Source organism: Zosterops lateralis (genome assembly GCF_965231275.1).
Source record: "Zosterops lateralis genome assembly, chromosome: 11".
Taxonomy (NCBI): domain Eukaryota; kingdom Metazoa; phylum Chordata; class Aves; order Passeriformes; family Zosteropidae; genus Zosterops; species Zosterops lateralis.
Window position 1 is genome coordinate 1,069,326 of NC_139771.1, and position 17,427 is coordinate 1,086,752.

Genomic DNA, 17,427 nt, shown 5'->3' on the forward strand with positions numbered 1-17,427 from the left:
CTGGACCGACAACAGTCATGGGCCATTCCAGCACCAGGGAGTGTGTGGGCTTGCCATGCCACAGGTGTCACCCCATGTGTCTCCATCAGACAGTTCGATACAACTAACGATTTCTGTGTCCAAGTCGTTGTCATCCCTAGGATCCTGTATCATACAGATGATGAGGTGATGCTCCACTTCGAAGCACAGCCCCATCGCAAAAAGCGAGAACTGGTAACTGCCGCCAGCCTGGCAGTACTTTTGACTCTAGGTGGAACAGGAGCAGCTACAGGCATCTCTTCGCTGGTCACACAGAAACAGAATCTGTTGCAGCTCCAGCGAGCAATCGATGAGGACCTTCTTGAGATCCACAAGAACATTTTGAAACTGGAAGAATCTCTGTTTTCCCTATCGGAGATGGTGCTGCAAAACCGACGAGGTTTGGAGCTGTTGTTGATGCAACAGGGAGGACTATGTGCTGCCTTAAATGAGGAGTGCTGCACGTACGTCAACCACTCCGGTCCCATCCGGCAATCCATGGCCGAACTTAAGGAGAGACTTAAGCGCCATGGCCAAGAGTCCCAACAGCAAAACTGGTTCGATTCCCTTTTTAACCAACACCCCTGGATCACCCTCATTGTTTCCACCCTGATCGGACCAGTAGTTACCATATTGCTTGCCCTCGTGTTTGGCCCTCATTTGAGCAGAATTGATATTATGCTTTTAGAGCAAAGACAGCTAGCTTAAAGAGACAATAACGTCAGCATTTATTAGCTAACAAGTTTAACTTGCTCGCACGTTCTACTAACAAGTTGTTCCCATTTCTTGTTGCTATGTTTGTAGAGTTTATATAAGTTACAAGTTTAATTGTTCATGGAGAGGGGGGAAATGTAGTTAGCCTAAACCGACCGGAAGATCTCGGGCTGTACGAGGAGGTAGGGCCCCTTCCTCTCCATGGCATTACCCCGCAACCGCGCTGTCAATCATCTCTCAGAAAAACCACGTGGGCGCAGCGCGGTTACTTAAGCGGACGCTCACAAGAAATAAATTGCATTCTGCCGTTCACCACATTGGTGTCACAAGTGGTTTGTCCGGCCAGGTTGTAAGTACGCCGTGGTCTCCCGCCTGACCAGGTCGCACTGCCTTGCACCCAGAGGCAACAATACGGCTTGTGTAACAAAGAGACTGACAAAGATTCATTGGTCTCAGATTTCCTGCACCTTACTGGAATCCAGAATATGATGGGGTTGTCCAAGATTTAGGGTTTCTTCTCTCTCATTTACAAATGAGATTGCAATTACAAGATCTTGTGCAGAAATGTTTTCCACAGTAGCATTTGGCAAATGGGCAGGTGTGTGTGGACCCTCCAGCATCTTTGTAGTATATCATATTCTATTAATATCACAATTTGAGTGGGAAGCCATTTCTCCACTTGAGGATATATTTTTTTTCCTGAGCTTTGTTAAGCATTGTTAAGTAAAAAATAAATGTGCAAATTTATTAATTTTAATTTCATGTAGTGGTGTCATAAATATTACAGCTCTTAGTGGTAACAGAGCATTTACAGAAAAACATACCTAAGCATGTGCTTTTCTCTCCTGCTCTCTTGTGAAATATATTCTTTTTCTTCCTATATGCTGCTTCCAAACAACCATCCCTTGCTACCTAACCAAGTATGAGCTGGGCAAGCACTACCCTAAAAGTATTGATGAGGGGTTATTTCCAATACTCTTAACTCATCAAAGAAATGGAGGAAGTGACTTGTGAAATTAAAACTTCACTGTCAACTGAAACATGAATGGAAATTTCCCAATAATACTGGTCCATCAAAGTGCTGCACTGATAGTTTTGTTTTAAATTAAAGGAAGTTTGCAAGTTATTGTTGCCTCTTCTGTAAGGAGTGCGCTCTCAAAATACAAATCAGACATTCATTTTCATGAGATGAAGAGGGATGTTGTGTTTGAAAAATATTTTCTCTAGCGTACAATGCAAATGCCACTGGATGTCACATGCCAGGATCTATTAATGCATATTTGTACAGTACACTTGAAAAAAAGTTATTTATTTCCTACACTGGCTGCTTTGGCTGCTCTGCAAACACCAGAGACTGGGACAGGCACAGCTGCCATTCCTCAAGGAGCAGTTTTCCATTTTCTGGGTCTGGCACAGCAACCCTGACTGTCCTTCACATCCTGTCTTAGAGATGGTTCTCTTCACTGAACTGCTGGTCTTGGTTTTTAGGGGCATGACTGATATTTTAGCTGCAGACAGGATATTATTTTGGCATAAAGACAGCCTAGTATCCAGGCAATGCAAATATTAAATGAAGCCTAGAGCAGTAATTTTATCCCCTGCTTTGCTAAGAAATATGCAAATATGAAGCTGAAGAATTCAGTTTAAATCCTTATACCAGTCAATGACACACAGCACAATCTGGCTATTAAATTGTCACTTGAAGAGCAGTACTCTTGTAAAGTGGCCCTTTACTTTTGAGCAACACTTCTGAAAATGCCATAAAAAGTCTGTTAAATTATAAAAAGACAGCTTACACTGAAAACTTCCCATTCTTAGTGGAACTATTAAAATTTTTCGTTATTTCAAATGAAGCTTCTGCATTAAAAAAATATTTTAGTAAATTGAATTTTAATACATTTAAATGTCTATTTTGAATGGAATGATAAAACAAAATACAGATCAGCCTTTTTTAGTATAAAATCACAAAGATTGTTTTGGAAGGAAGAGAAATATTTTAAAAAACCCATATTTAATCATTATCTACTATTTTAAATTTTCTGTTATAGTAGTGTACTGCATTCCTAAAGTGCACACAAGCACTTAGTGGTTATTCATAGAAGATCTTAACTCTCTTGTGTTTTAGGAAACATTAACAAAGAAGTGGATGCTGGAATGAGAGGAAAACTATTATCAGATGTTTATTACTTAATCTAAAACACTGCACACACATCTGAATCTCCGAAGTCCAATCTACTCTAGACATTTCTGCCATTATGCCAGGAAAAAAATCACACTTACCTTTAGCTGTTAGATCAGAGTGCCACCAACTGCATAGATTAAATTCCACAAGGAACCTCGAGAAATTATTAGAGTTTTCACATTACCCCACACAATGTTTTCAAAACACTAAACTGGCAGTAGCTTGATAACATTAATCCTATTTTAAATAAAAGCTAACACAGAACTGAAATTCAAGTTATTGGCATAACTCTGGGATTAGCAACTACTGCTATTCTATTTTTACTGGGTTTTGTGGGTTTTGTTTGTTTGTTTGTTTTTACTTCTGAAAATGTATTCTGAAATTAACCTCATCAATAAATCATAGATTTACCCATTTTTAATTTAAAGTATTGATTATATTTGAAGCATCCATTAAAATTCTCAAAGCCTGGCATCACACATTATTTTTGCTGTTGAACATTATTTCTTCATCATGTGGGTATTTTGACTCTAGGAAAATGCCATGGGATTATAACTGTCCTGACTACCATACACACAAAATAGTTTATTTTATTAATTTTCAAACTGAAATAATAAAGCTGTTTTATTTCTAAGAGCAGAAAAAAATTAACCACTGTCTAATCAACTCTAACTAAACTGTAAAGAACACTAAAATACACCATGATTTTCTTGGAAGAACGGACTGAAAAGTGTCAGTCAGTTTTTTTTAAGAGTAAAGAATGAAACTAACATTCATTTTATCATTTGCCCATGAACCTACAATACTTATAAACAGAAGGTTTCTTAACATTTTCAAAGCTGTGATATGTAGCATCAGTCTCATTTTAACACAATTTCTTTCCCTTATATTCACTTAGAAAACTGCATTTCAGATCAATCTCTGCCCTCTGGCAGCAGCCATTCAGTTAATTCTGAACTTTGAAAAAAGCTCATACAATTTACAATTAAACAAAATGACTACAACAAAAAAATCAGCTCTATGTCACTAAAGATAAAATACACATTTTATATCTGCAGCTCTGCTTTCAGATAAGAAGAAGAACAAATCATATAGCTTAAAAACATGACACATTTTAAGGCTTCCTCTTCTCCATATGATATTGGTATTTCTTAGGCAGCTTCTCTTAAAGATAATGATCATTATGTGTTAAGTGGGAATTTTAGAAGAATTAATGGAGATAGAAAAATTCAGCAACCTCCAAGTACATCTTATCTGGCACTGCAATAGGTCCATTTTACAGAATTTTATGAAGTGACAAACAATACAGTGAGCCAGGGTAACAAGTTTCTCTTCTGGCAGCAGCCCACCCAAGCAGCATCACAAACAGCCAGTCCTGTATCTAAAATTTAACAGTAACCACAGAAAGAAATTTGGGTTGTCTGTTGTGATCTGTGAAACAAAGACATGCAGATATAAGTGAAGACCATGAATGCAATCAAAGTGAAACTGCAATTATGCAGCTAAAATTTTCTAAGATTTTAAAAATGCAAAATTGGGAAAAATTGACAAATACTACTATATTTAAAATCATGAAAGAAAAGCAGCATGATGCACATAAAATGAAAAAGATACAAATATTAATATTCAAAAGTAAAATAATTTAATAATTCATAGAAATATTTATTTGCTATATTCTTGATGAAAACTACTTACAAGACAAGCTCAGTCATAATCCACTTTACTGCAGCAAAGAAGGCATTATAAGGCTGAAGAGAAGCAACTCATTTAATAAAAAGGCAAAACATGCAGCATTTATATCTTAACTGAATACTTCATGTAAAAAAAATGCTTTGGATATTCAAATGCATGTGGAGCATTAAACCCCCCTTTTTAATGATCAAGAAATGATATTATTATACTGATTATTAAAATGTACACTAATGAAATTTCCTTTTTATCATACTTGGTTGTATACACAGATTATCAGTGGGAAAAGGGAAGTTTTTGCAAACGATTCTTCAATCTTTAACCTCTAGGGGTTCCTATTTCCCAGGCTATTGCTGGAGGAACGGCTCCTGTAGATAATATGAGCTTTTCTTGGGCTGCTGTTCACAGGCTTGCTTCTCTATAATGCAAATCTCTATTCATTACCTCAGCCTCATTAGGCTCAGAAAAGCTTCTGAAGTCTGAATTTACCTAAATGTTTATCTGTGTCATTTGACAGTCCAGTTGTAAGCACTTTAAGAAGTTTTTTCTCTCCTCCCTCTGTTTTTCTGGATCATAAGAAATACAGCAAATCCTTTGAAAATCCTCTGTTTACAGTATTTCAAATACATTCTGAATATTTCATTTTTGAAAAGACTATTAATAGGATTAATCTTTCATGAACAAAAGTCGGGCAGAAAAGCCAGCTTCCAGAAATTTGGAATTTCTCCTCATCTCCCTCATCTTTTGTTAGGATGTCATAGTTGAATAAAATTCTGCAGTCTCTTTTAAATACAGAGTATTTTAACAAATAGAAATCATAATGACAGAACTCCTCAGATATCTAAAATCATGCTTAACCACCCCAAATCAGCACTCACTGAAGCAGTGCTGTTTGGCAGAGCAGTAACAGGGTATCTAACATTTTCAGGAGCCACAGAGAAAGTTTCTATGCAGGGCTGAGGACTCACAGATCCAAAGAACTCAGTCAGTGCCATGGAAGGCTGAGATCACAATCCAGCAGAATGCACAATTTCTGAGACAGGAAAGATTTTCACCTGTGAAACCCTGTCTTATAGGAAAAACATAAAGAACTACAAGACTTTTCTGGAGATGAAAGAGAAGATGTCAACCCTGTGGGACATCTTATTTATTTTCATTCCAAGTCAGAAAACTTGAAATTTCATGCCCAAGTAATTAAATTTGTGGTATACTTTTGTTTTCATAATGCCAAATTTAGTGTAAAACACTGTATTCATTATTACTTATGAAGAACATTTACTTAGTGAAAAATAAAAAAAAGTGTTTTAGTAACTATTTTTCATATTAGAAATAAAGTAAATTTTAAAACCCTAATGTATCTGAAAAAATTAATTAATGTCTACAGAAAATGAAAAAATATTTTGATTTGAAATTCCAGTGGAAAAAACATATCATTACATTGATATCAATGCATTCTCATGAAATGTGATTTTACTCAAGAGCCTATTCCACTCGCAGATGGTCGCATCAAAAACTCCAACAAAAACTGCAGGAGTTTTAACCTCTCTTTATATTTAAACCACTACTGAGAGCCAAAATAGTTTAGTTCTGTGGCTCCATGGCATGGCTACATTTCCAAAAAAGTGGTTCTATACAGAACCTTGGACCAACTAAAACAAAAGAAGTGCTAAATAACAAACTACCTGGACAGTTGTTAAGAAGCAATATTATTCTGAGAAAGAAATGGACCAAGTGATCTCTAAGTCTAGTCCATCCCTAATTTATCATCTCACTCTCCCACAGTCTAAAAGGGTTGGATAGAGTTTCTGATGCCTTTTCTCCAAGTCTACGCTGTTTAGAATAGGAACTTTTTAGGGAGTTTCCATCCTGTCCCAGTCTCTATGCCTGTATTTATAAAACTATAATTCTCAAAAGGAAGGATAAACGTTTGTAAGCAAACCTTTTGCTTAAGCAGAAATTATACTGGATACTGCCTAATAACCTGGTATGTAAAAAACTGGGCATAAAAGGATGAGGAATGATGAAGAATCAGCCCTACCTGTCTTTAATGCAAGTTCTCTTTATACTTCCTCAATACTCATGGTTGATTGAATTGACTGAATCAACAGGACAATAGTACCCTAAAACTGTGTTCATCTTTCATACTGAGGATCACCAAAACTTGAGGTTTAAAGAGCCTGACTATCTTTAAATAAAAAAAATCCTTGACGTGTCTCAGTGTATCCCACAACAGATGCAGGGGTTTTTTTCCCGGATATCCTGCCAAAATTTGGAATAATAAAAAAATACCTTTTGGATTAGAGCCCACTTTTTAAGGGATAATGCTTCAGTTCTACTAGTCCAGTGCTTAGGCAAACTGGACTGAAGCCCCAAGTCTTTGGATAGAAGGTTTTTGTTAAGAGTTGTAATATATTTTAAGGTATTTCATGCAAATGTGTTTCACAGCATCCTGTTCTATTTCACTAATAGTTTAGGTCTCATTGCAGTCTAGTATTTATGATGTGAAGATGGTCTTTTTTTGGGTTTAGACTTCAGGGAATAACAAACTGATAGATGCCTTAAGTCCAGGCATACGAAAAACAGAGTCATGTAAATATATAAATGGAAACATTCCCAAAAGTACAACATTATTAAAGGGTGATTTTTTTATTTTCTACTTAGATCTATATTTTTCTAGTTAGATCTGCATTTAGAAATAGTATCAGGTAATTTTTCCAGACTGGCAAAATTGCCAGTGTTTTGCTGCTGTTCTTTTTACATAAGAATTTTTTCACGCTATTACTGTCATCTATTTGTGAAAACAGTTCCTTTTTAATATGCAAAACCTCTATCTAACACCTGATCAGTTCTGATAGATTATTATAGCAACCAGTAAAATGGATGCATGGTTACAAAGCATCCTTGGGGTTATTACCCCGATATAGGATTTAGCAATAAGGAAGTGTTGCCTTGACAAGACCCAGATTGTCTCTAATCAAACCTAGCAGAAGGACAGGGTTTGTACTCAAATTGCAACACAAGGGCTTAAACGCATCAAAATCTACTTTAAAAGACATGTTTAAATACTAAGAAAAAGAAATTGTTCAAATAACTGACTTATATGCTTCTCAATGAACCATTCCTTTCATATAAAATAAAATCTCAATTTTCAATTTGAATTACATGTTTACGTACAGAAGAGCCATATGTGATTCCAGTCCCCCAGACAAAACACAATCTATTGCCAAATTTACAAATTCCTAAGAAGACAGATTCATACAGTGAAAAAGACAGTGAAAAAATATTCTGACAGAACCTCAGAAGTGGTGGCCCAGCATTAAAACAATTTAACTTAAAAAACCCTGAACATTTTGCATTAGTTTATAATGAACCACCCTTTGTATGCTCTGGGATAAACTCGAGAGCTGTAAGCATTCCAAATCAAAATAACAGTCTTACAATGGCCAGGAGATATTTGCAACAATTTTCTTTGATGATTGCATGGAAAGATGCTCATAAGATGTGCTGTACTTACATCCAGTAAGCTATGGGCACTGTCGCTGCTCTCTTTGTTTGTCCTACACATGGCCTGGTAGTCATAAAGTGTAATTCTACAGAGAAGAACAGAAAAATGCTTGACTAAAAGAAGAAAACGCAGTGGAATAAAAATGGTGATATGGAACATTCTGCTCACGAAGTGGACAAGAAAATAAAAATTGTAACAGGGGGGAAGGGAAAGAGGAAATGGGATCATTAAAATTCAGGTTACATGAAAGAGTGTAAGAAATGCTGTGAAAACTTTGTAAGGATTTTTAGCAGACTACAGAACAAAGCAAAAGCATAACTGGGAGGAACCAGGGAAGATACACAGAGAGTGTAACACGTAATGGCATAAACAATGTAGGGAGAAAGAGAATACACATCCAACACAATGTTTTAACAATTGGTTCTGGACTAAGATCAGCACATTTAGCCCCAGAAGGTGAAAGAACCTATGCATTTGAGAGGCTTCTCACAACAGACCACTGTTTTTACTGAATTCAGTAAAAGCAGAAATGCTCTTCTACAGTCCCAGCATCTCAGTGCACAATGGTTTTGTAATGTGGCATTGCTTCTAAAAGAGACAGAGGTGGAATTTCAGTGCATTGACAGTACAGATATTTGAAACAGGATTTGAAGCAGGATTTCTTCTTTTCATAAAGGCAAAATATTCCAAGTACCAGCTATAATCAACTTATGCTAGAAGCCTCCTCAGATGCATAGTAAACAGAGAAATTTATTTATTTATGCTTGCAATTTTACTCATCATTGAAACACTTCAAAGATCTAAATGTAAAATCCAGAACTCAGAGCTACTAAATGGAATTACTGTGATTATTTTTCTAAATCTGTCTGTCCATAGAACAATCAATTAACTTTATCCATCCACATAAACAAAACATTTAAAATGTGCAGCAGATGTAAAGAATCTTTAGCTGAGAATTTGCAACAAGTGTAAATATATAGGACTCACTATTGTTATTTGAACATTTCCATTTGACTTTTGCATCATCAGAGGGATAAGAGAACACAATTGGACAGAGATAGTTAATAGAAGTATGAGATGGGACTTCAATGTTCTGCAGTGTGTGCCTTGCTTCTAAGTGAAGAGGAAAGAAGAGCACACAAGTTCAGCTACAGAGAGGATGTCCCAGAAGCTGCCAAAACCAGGTCATGAAATGCATTTAGCATCACCTTGAGGCATCCTGCACTGCATGCCACGAAAACTTGCAACCTGCACAAATAAAATGGTGTATTCCATTGTGGTAGAGTATATATATATATATATATTTTTCCGATCTAATTTTGTGACAGCAATCATCACTAAAGGCTTCTTTATTATGTCTATATTTTCTTTCTGGCCTACAGACAAAATCTCCAATATATTGGATGTCGCAGCTTCAACTAAACATTTAGCACACAGTCATACTGCTTATATTATTGTTTTCTCTTATGTCGAGAATAGAAATGCCTAGGAAGCCATTGTTTTGTGGACTGGCAGAGAGGCACATGGGTGACAAACGCATAACTAGAGACCTAAACATGGTGTGAGTCAAACACTGACCATCCTTGGCAGAATCCCGCCCACAGCCAGATCCGCGCACCCAGATCTGCCAAGACAAACAGAGCAGTACACGGTGTAAGCTGTGCTGCCTCTGTGGCATGCAGAAATATACCACTTCCCCTGGCTTTTCCCTTCCTTCTTTTTCATCCTTTAACCACGGTCAGGATCCAGCCCCTGGAAAAGCACTCAGCCTTTCCAGCCTTGGTTGGCTCGACTATTTTATTCCTCGGGATCCAAGCACGATGTTGTGTGTGTGCACTTGGACCACCCAGTGATGGAGGCAAGAGATAAATGCATAGAAAAGGGCAGTTTAGAGATGTTAATGTGCTCTCTGCACAGTATCAAGAAATTTTATATGGATGAAAATGTCCCATCCTTTGTTTAATATCTAGCCTTAGAAGCAGAATACATTGTTTTGTCTGTATTCACTGTAAAAATTTTTTGCAATATATTATTAAGTTTGGTGACTATTCCATGTTTGAAAGTGTAATCGATGTCCCAGCTTTCAGTCTCACAGCAGACCTTCCTGGTCAATCAGTGGACTTCAATATTCTGCTAAGCAGTGTTAATCAAATGCTATTATATAATTCTATTATATACATACACAAATATATATATATGCACTACTATACTATTCTATACTATATATAGAACATATAAATACTCTTATAATGTCATGTGAAAGACTTATTATATTTGAACTTATTTTTTGATCTTGATCAAAGCCTTTCTCCCCTCAGCATTTGAACCTGTATTACATTTCTTACATAATTATTGCATTCTGATAGAGCCAATAGTTTCTTTAAATGCTCAAAGATAAAAATGTATTAAAAGACTGAAGTACATACTCCCACAAATAACCAGAAATATAAATAATACTGCACCCCAACATGCTAGGTAATATTTTTTGTAGATTGTCTTATTTTACTGCAGGGAGTATTTAGCAATCTAAGATTGCATTATAATTAAGAGTAAGAAAACAAAAAAATAAATGTAGTTAAAACACTCTTCATTTTAACAGGGAAAATATTTATTAATTTTAGAGTGATGGCAGAAGGGAAGAGTTTTAATAAACAACCTCAAAATCATGTGGAACACTACAGAACTTGGAAAGGCTTGATATCATCTGTGGATGATACTGGCTTTAGTTAGATGAGTTTGAGTAAATATATTTGAATCTTCCAGTGTGAAGGTTCTGCTTCAGAACAAAATGAGAAATCAGCTAATGTATCCAGGTTTAAAAAAAGGCAAAAACCCTCAAAAAAACCCCAAAACCCAAAAAAACCCCAAAAGGACCAAATTCTTAGGAAGTTACATAGTTTTCTGAACAAAAGTCTGAGATGAGTTTTGGATTTAAAACAACGCATTGCTGTCTCAGTAACTTTCAAGGTGGGCTGTTCAACACCTAGCTCAAAGTTTCTAAAGATGACTCAATTATAGTACAGGATGTGCAAAATGATCAGTGAAAGCATTATTGCAAAACATTCTTAAAAGACCAGATTGTTTTGTGCTAGAAGCAAATAAGAATTGTGTAACACACCTCAAAGATCAGTGGATGAAGCTGATAACCATGTTGAAATCTGATCACTGCCACATATTGAACCTGTTCTTGATTCTCTGTCACTGAGAATGATATTATATGGGTTCCAAGGCATTCACAATTTCAAATCTGGCTGTTTCGGTTTTATTCTTATAAATTTTGCAATGCAAAAGCCTTCTAGCCCTATTCCTTATAAAAGGTATTGGAGCATTTGTAGTCAAAACAGTTGCCTAAGACACTGTAGTGTTTCTGTGCTCAGGTGTAGTTTCATGGGTGTTGTTTTACTGTTAAAGTCTTTCTGAGATTTTAGAAAATAGACTTTCTTCTCACTCAGAAAGACTTAACCCAGTGTTGCAGAAGAAAGGCTTCCAGATCACCCTTTCTGAGGTGATTGTATTTCAGTTTTAAGTAACTGCAGCCAACCATATCCTGTCCAACTGCTCATAGTCAGAGAACACAACTTCCTAAGTCCATCTGTGTGTCCAAGTCCATGCTCTGTATCACAGCATCTCCCAGGGGAGCTCTGCTCTTAATACAGAGGACATTCCTGAGACTTTCTGACACCACCACACTGTCAACTTCCACGCTTGAAGTCCACAGAGAAATTGTGTTCAGCATCAGCTATTTAGCACAACCAAAAGGTGCATTGTCAGTTTATGTAACTTCAGGGGCCAAACACATCTCAGTGAAAACACTTTTATTGTCAATTTCCTGATACAGTAAATTCCACTCTCCTACTTTGCAATGTACTTACAATTGAATACAAATCTGGTTCAAGAAAATTAAACTTTCAAGACCTACCAGCAGCACAGGATATATTGGCAGATGTACTTTCTATTGCTTTCAGCCAGGTTTTCATCACACTCATGGATTTCTACTTGGTAATATAAAATACCACCACTGACAATTGTAGCAGCTGAAAGGTCTTCAATGCATAACATTTCAATTTTTTTTTCAACAGTTCAAGATTTTGTGGGTTTCAAATAATGTGTAGGAATAATAAGCTTTTTACCATGGAAGTAAACATCAAGTCTATAGGAAAAGAAAAAATGCTCCAAAGAGCTGAACAAAGGAAGCCAATAATCCAGAAGTCTTAATTATTGACACTATGCTTTATTCAGTAGTCTGTGGAAAAATTAGTGGTGACTACAGCTTGCGGTGGAAAGGTGCTCATAACTCAGACAAAAGATGTGCAGCCTGTATGGCATTCTCACAAGTAGGGAAAAGAGGAACAATGTTGAATAGTGTGAAGAGCAAACTAGTTTCTAAGTCTAAAAAGGTTCCTGTGGAGAGCTAGCAGGACACTGTAGGAAACCCCAGACTGTTGCTGCTCTGGCTCTCACACCTGCACTGACAGATTATTAGTGTCCAGAAGTTCTTAGGATAATAACTTTCAGCAAAATCAATGTAAAGAATAAAACTAAATTACAGCATTTTGACAAAACAAACTTGTCATGACATATCTTTGCTTTTATTGCTCAGCTATTCCTGAACAGCCAAAGTTCTCAAGGAATAACATGTATAAAAACTACAACTCAACCTATATTTACAAAATATGGAATGAGAACTCATTTATGTAATCCATATCCCTGTGTTTCTCCTCAAGTGTATAAACTGATTCTGTATATGAATACACTGCATTAAAGGTAACATTTACAGACACAAAGTCGTACAAAGCCTAAAACTAAGATTAAAGATGTTAATTTTACATATCATATGAAAAAAATACCCCACAGCAATGTGGGAGTTTCACTGTGCAGGTACCAGATGCACATTTAGTAAATGCCAAAATAAAAAGTAAACCTTGTTGGTAATGACAATTTGTCCAATGTCAAGTCCAATTTCAAGTCCAACAATTGCAATTTGGAATGTTCCTTCAGTCTCTCTCTAATCTCCAAAACATACATGGACAATTGGCCCAATTAATAGTCAGCTAAATCCATGAGTGTAAAAATCCACATGAAAATAAGCACACATTTTAAATATAGGTGTCAATTTAGCACAAAAAAAAAAAAAAAAAACAACCCAAAAAATTAAGCACATCTTAATAAAATGCTTAAATATGAAATACTGGCCAAAATAGAGAAAATATCCTTTATTTGGAGACTGTGCTGCCTCAGTGAAAACTGTGTTCTGTTGTTAAGCAACTAGTTACTGTTCTCATGCTTTGGCTTTAAGAATTTACTAAACTATTTTCTAGGAGAAGAATGAAGTCCTGAATTTCTTTTATATTCATGACCTGGGGGCAAAACACTTGCTAGGTTTTCCTTATAAAGCAAATTGAGACAGACAGATGGGAGTCTGCCTCTGTGCATGTGGAGAGCACAGGAGAAGGATCTGTACAACAAGAAAAACTGGGAAAAAAGAGAAGCTCTCAGAGCAACAAAAACTTGATAGAGTGAGCCTTAACTCCTGGGAAAGCTGCATTTCAGGGATGTGCCACTTCAGTCATACATCCTGACAACATGATCAAATACCAATATTGCTAAATACCAAAATTACAAAATTACTAAATATCAAACACCAGTGCATAGACTCTTCTATGTAAGAGGACATCTGGTGGAAAGAGAGCAGTAAGAGGAAATGATGCTGCTTCCATATTTGTCATATAGAATTGCTTACTTTTCCTCCTACTGGAAAGGGTGAAAATATTTTGAAGTCAAGAGATGTTTCATTTTCTCTTACAGATTTATTATGTTTATTTCTTTAGGGATCTCATTACTCTGATAGCCCTTAATTTTCCTGATGTTAGTGTTGGTTTTTTAGATTTTCATGGTTTGAGCTGTTGAATTTTTTTTCACTGTTTTTATATAAACAAAGTGCTGAGAAAACCATAAAGAAACTTTTCTAAGTTATGTGAAGCAGATACTTTTCCATAAGCACATCCTAATTTATTTAATAATACATTTAAATCATATTTAAATTATTTAACTGTGTGCAATACTTAAGGTATAAGATAAACATAATTTCGCTAAATGAAATCATAGAGCATGTCACGTTGCTGTGCAGGCACTGATATAATTTTTCTCCCTAATTATAAACCCCATAAACTAAGAAAATATACATACATACATATGCACGCATTATTCAAAAGAAGTATTGAGTTTAAAGAAATTGAGGAGGGAAGGAGGTATTTAAGTTCACTTTAAAAAATAAACAGCGAATATAAAAATTGAATTTCATCCTGCTGCAGGTTGAAAAGAAATATAGTCAGCAGCAAACAACCCCCTTTTGTTTAGCACTTCCATCTCAATCCTACAAAGCGCTTCTATATCACTCCAAATTTGTGGTAGTTGTGAGAACAAAGAGTTATTTCATTCCTTTTGTGGATGCAGAGCCTGAAAGCTGGCAGGAGTCATGAGGTGGGAGAACACACTGGCACTGCCCCTCTGATTGTTGGTGCTGAAGGAACAGGGGACTCCCACCCCCACAGCTACTGGAGCTGTTAGCAAACTCTTCTGCAGGGCAGATCAGGCTGCACAGAAACTTCTAAACTCACCAAAAAGGAAACACTACCAGCTCAAGCAGGGCAGGGTTATAAAATTCACCTGCTGGACTGTAGATGCCACGTAAGAAGCAAATGGATGTTATCAGAATGAAATGCAATGAACAGAGCTGGCGCTCTGCTTTGCCTCCATGGCAAGAACAGCAATGACAATATAATGTGTGCAATGCCCACATTGTGCTCTCAGGGAAATGGTACTGCTGACAGATCTTGCCACTGCACCAAGCATTGTTCCTTGTCTTCTTATTTCATAGAAATACATTTTGGAAAAGCAAAACACAATCCCCACCCAGACAAATTAATAATCTTAAAAGTATTGTAAATGCATCTGACTATTTTTCATGAGAACCAGAGAAGATTTCTTCTTCATATTGTTGGAATAATTTGTTTAAAGGCCTCAGCTAACACAACTCAAGGACAGTTTGGGTTGTTTTTTATTTGCTGCTGCTATCTGCTATATGCAAAGTTGCTCACTTGCAATTACTCCACTTTGATTCTATCCCATCTTTAACTGATTTGCAATGGTCAGTTTATCATGGTTGAATAATTGGCTCATTGTGTTTACATTTTCCTTAGTATGCAGCTCAGTTGCACTGAGCTTGTGGCTTCATTATCTCTAACAATGAAGTCCAAGGCCAGAAAAATCCTAACCAATGGTCTAGTCCAAAGATTCACCCACTGCATTTTAGATGGAATTCTCTCGCTATGCCTGTTTTCTTAATGGTGGTACCCACCACTATCAATCAGTGAGCACATGTTCTGTTTGAATTGCTTTGTTGGGCAGGAAAAAACAATTTGGGACAAATTAAAGCATTATCCCTTATTTTTGACTGCATTTTGTCCTTTGCATTTAATAAAATGCTTAATCTCTTGTACAAACAGATCCTTTCATTGCCAAATCCAGTCTATAAACAGGTATTATTTCACTTCCTTCTACAGCATATGTTAAAAATGCAGTGCTAAATGTGAAAAAGTTGTCACCCTCAGAAAAGCAGGATTGGGGATGATTCCATGAATGCTAGATCCTCACACTTCAGGTCAGTCATTTACTGGGAATGGTACTCAGCTGTCACGCACAGAGACAGCACAGAAAGTCTCTGCCTTTAGGGGAGCTGATTTACCACAAGCTACCTGCTCAGAGAGCCTCAGAGATAATAACTAAATTCAGTGATGGATGGCATCAGTCTTTTTATTCATACTAGAAATGCACAGAAAAATAAAAAGGAAAAGTAAAGAAGCCATTTTCTTGTGCTGTAAGAGGACAGAGGGGTACAGAACAGTTCTTAGACCATGTGAACAGCTCTTAGACCACGTGAAAGCCATGAAAACTCCAGTGGTGAAATTCAGGCTAAAGGGAAATTTTATTTTTAATTCCTCAGAGTGCATAATTTGTTTCAAAGGACAACACATAAAATCACTGTTAGTTTTTAATGTCATCATGACAGTGAGATCAGGTCAATAGTCAAAACCACATTCAAAGGTAAGCTAGCACATGAATGGAGATGGGTTACTGGGAGAACACATTTTCCCTTCAATAAAAGGGCATTTTGCACTGTCTAGCTTGAGCAATCTCAAACTTTTTAAGGGTCAAAATGATAAATGTTTTGCTTTAGAGCTGTTTCAAGCTGCTCAGTAGTGGATATAGCCCAATCACTTTTCCACCTGAGCCGAGTGGGAAGAGGAAAGGAACATGGTTTTAGCATTATAGTCAAATAAACCTTTCTTTTAATAAGAAATTCACTGTAGGCTGACTCCAATACTCTCAATATTTGATGTGTATGGAATCAAATTACACTCAGGTTGTACAGACAAGAGATTTAGATGAGAATCCAGCCACACTGCCAGTTTTGTCTTTCTTTTACATGACTTGGATTTTTTTGTTAAAACATTTTTAAGAGATAAAATGTTAATTCTTACCTCTTAAAAGAGCCCATTGTTAATAACTTGTTCATCACAGCCCCTTCAACCTCCCCAAAAAAGTAACCAGTCTGTAAGGGGAAAATGGAAGGAATTACCAAAAGCACAGATAAATACAAATCAACACTGCATGCAATTTAAACTGGCATGTTCTAGGATCTGACAGGAGTGGCTATGGCAGTTACACAGACAGGTTTTCAGGACTGCTGCTACATAAAAACTGAACAGGACTTCCCACTCAGGGCAAATTGTTGGGATTATATTATTACCCCTGAGCAGATGTGAGAGCTTAAACAGTATATTGAGGTACATTATATAACATCTCATATCAAAAATAAAAGCCTTCCAAACCTAAAGCTTGTAAAAAAATCACGCTAATCTGATCACAAACTCTTGTGATTAAAATTTTACTCAAAAAAATATAAACAGATTGTGAGAGGATTTCATAAACAGTCATTAAAAAACATTGTTTATAATTCCTGTATGACCTGTTTAAGGAGCTGGAACAGTACCTTTCATCAATCCTATAAATTTTAACTCCATTCAGAGTCATTTCATACTTAAAACCACTCAGCTTGATGAATTACTCATTTTGTCCCTATTCAGTACTTGTGGACTAATAAAAATAAATCTCTGTTGAGAAAACAAACATTGCTGTTATGAATTTGGTCTGTAGGATGGAAGTGACTCTGTCATCTGCAGCCATTCATGTGACAGTGGAAAATCTTGCAAGTACAGCACTTTACTACCTTGGGAAGACCTGTTTTATTTTAGAGCCT

At 36.4% G+C, this 17,427-nt stretch overlaps 1 protein-coding gene across 1 annotated transcript in view; it reads right to left on the minus strand.

The window, feature by feature from the left end:
• CACNA2D3 (calcium voltage-gated channel auxiliary subunit alpha2delta 3) overlaps positions 1–17,427 on the minus strand; it is a gene marked incomplete at both ends in the record, with an annotated part of 408,746 nt that overhangs the window by 25,209 nt on the left and 366,110 nt on the right. Inside the window, 4 exons of the mRNA XM_083869455.1 lie at positions 3,013–3,068; positions 4,610–4,662; positions 8,118–8,193; positions 16,649–16,719. Of these exons, the coding sequence (XP_083725581.1) occupies positions 3,013–3,068; positions 4,610–4,662; positions 8,118–8,193; positions 16,649–16,719 (256 nt within the window). The remainder of the gene's footprint in view (positions 1–3,012; positions 3,069–4,609; positions 4,663–8,117; positions 8,194–16,648; positions 16,720–17,427) is intronic.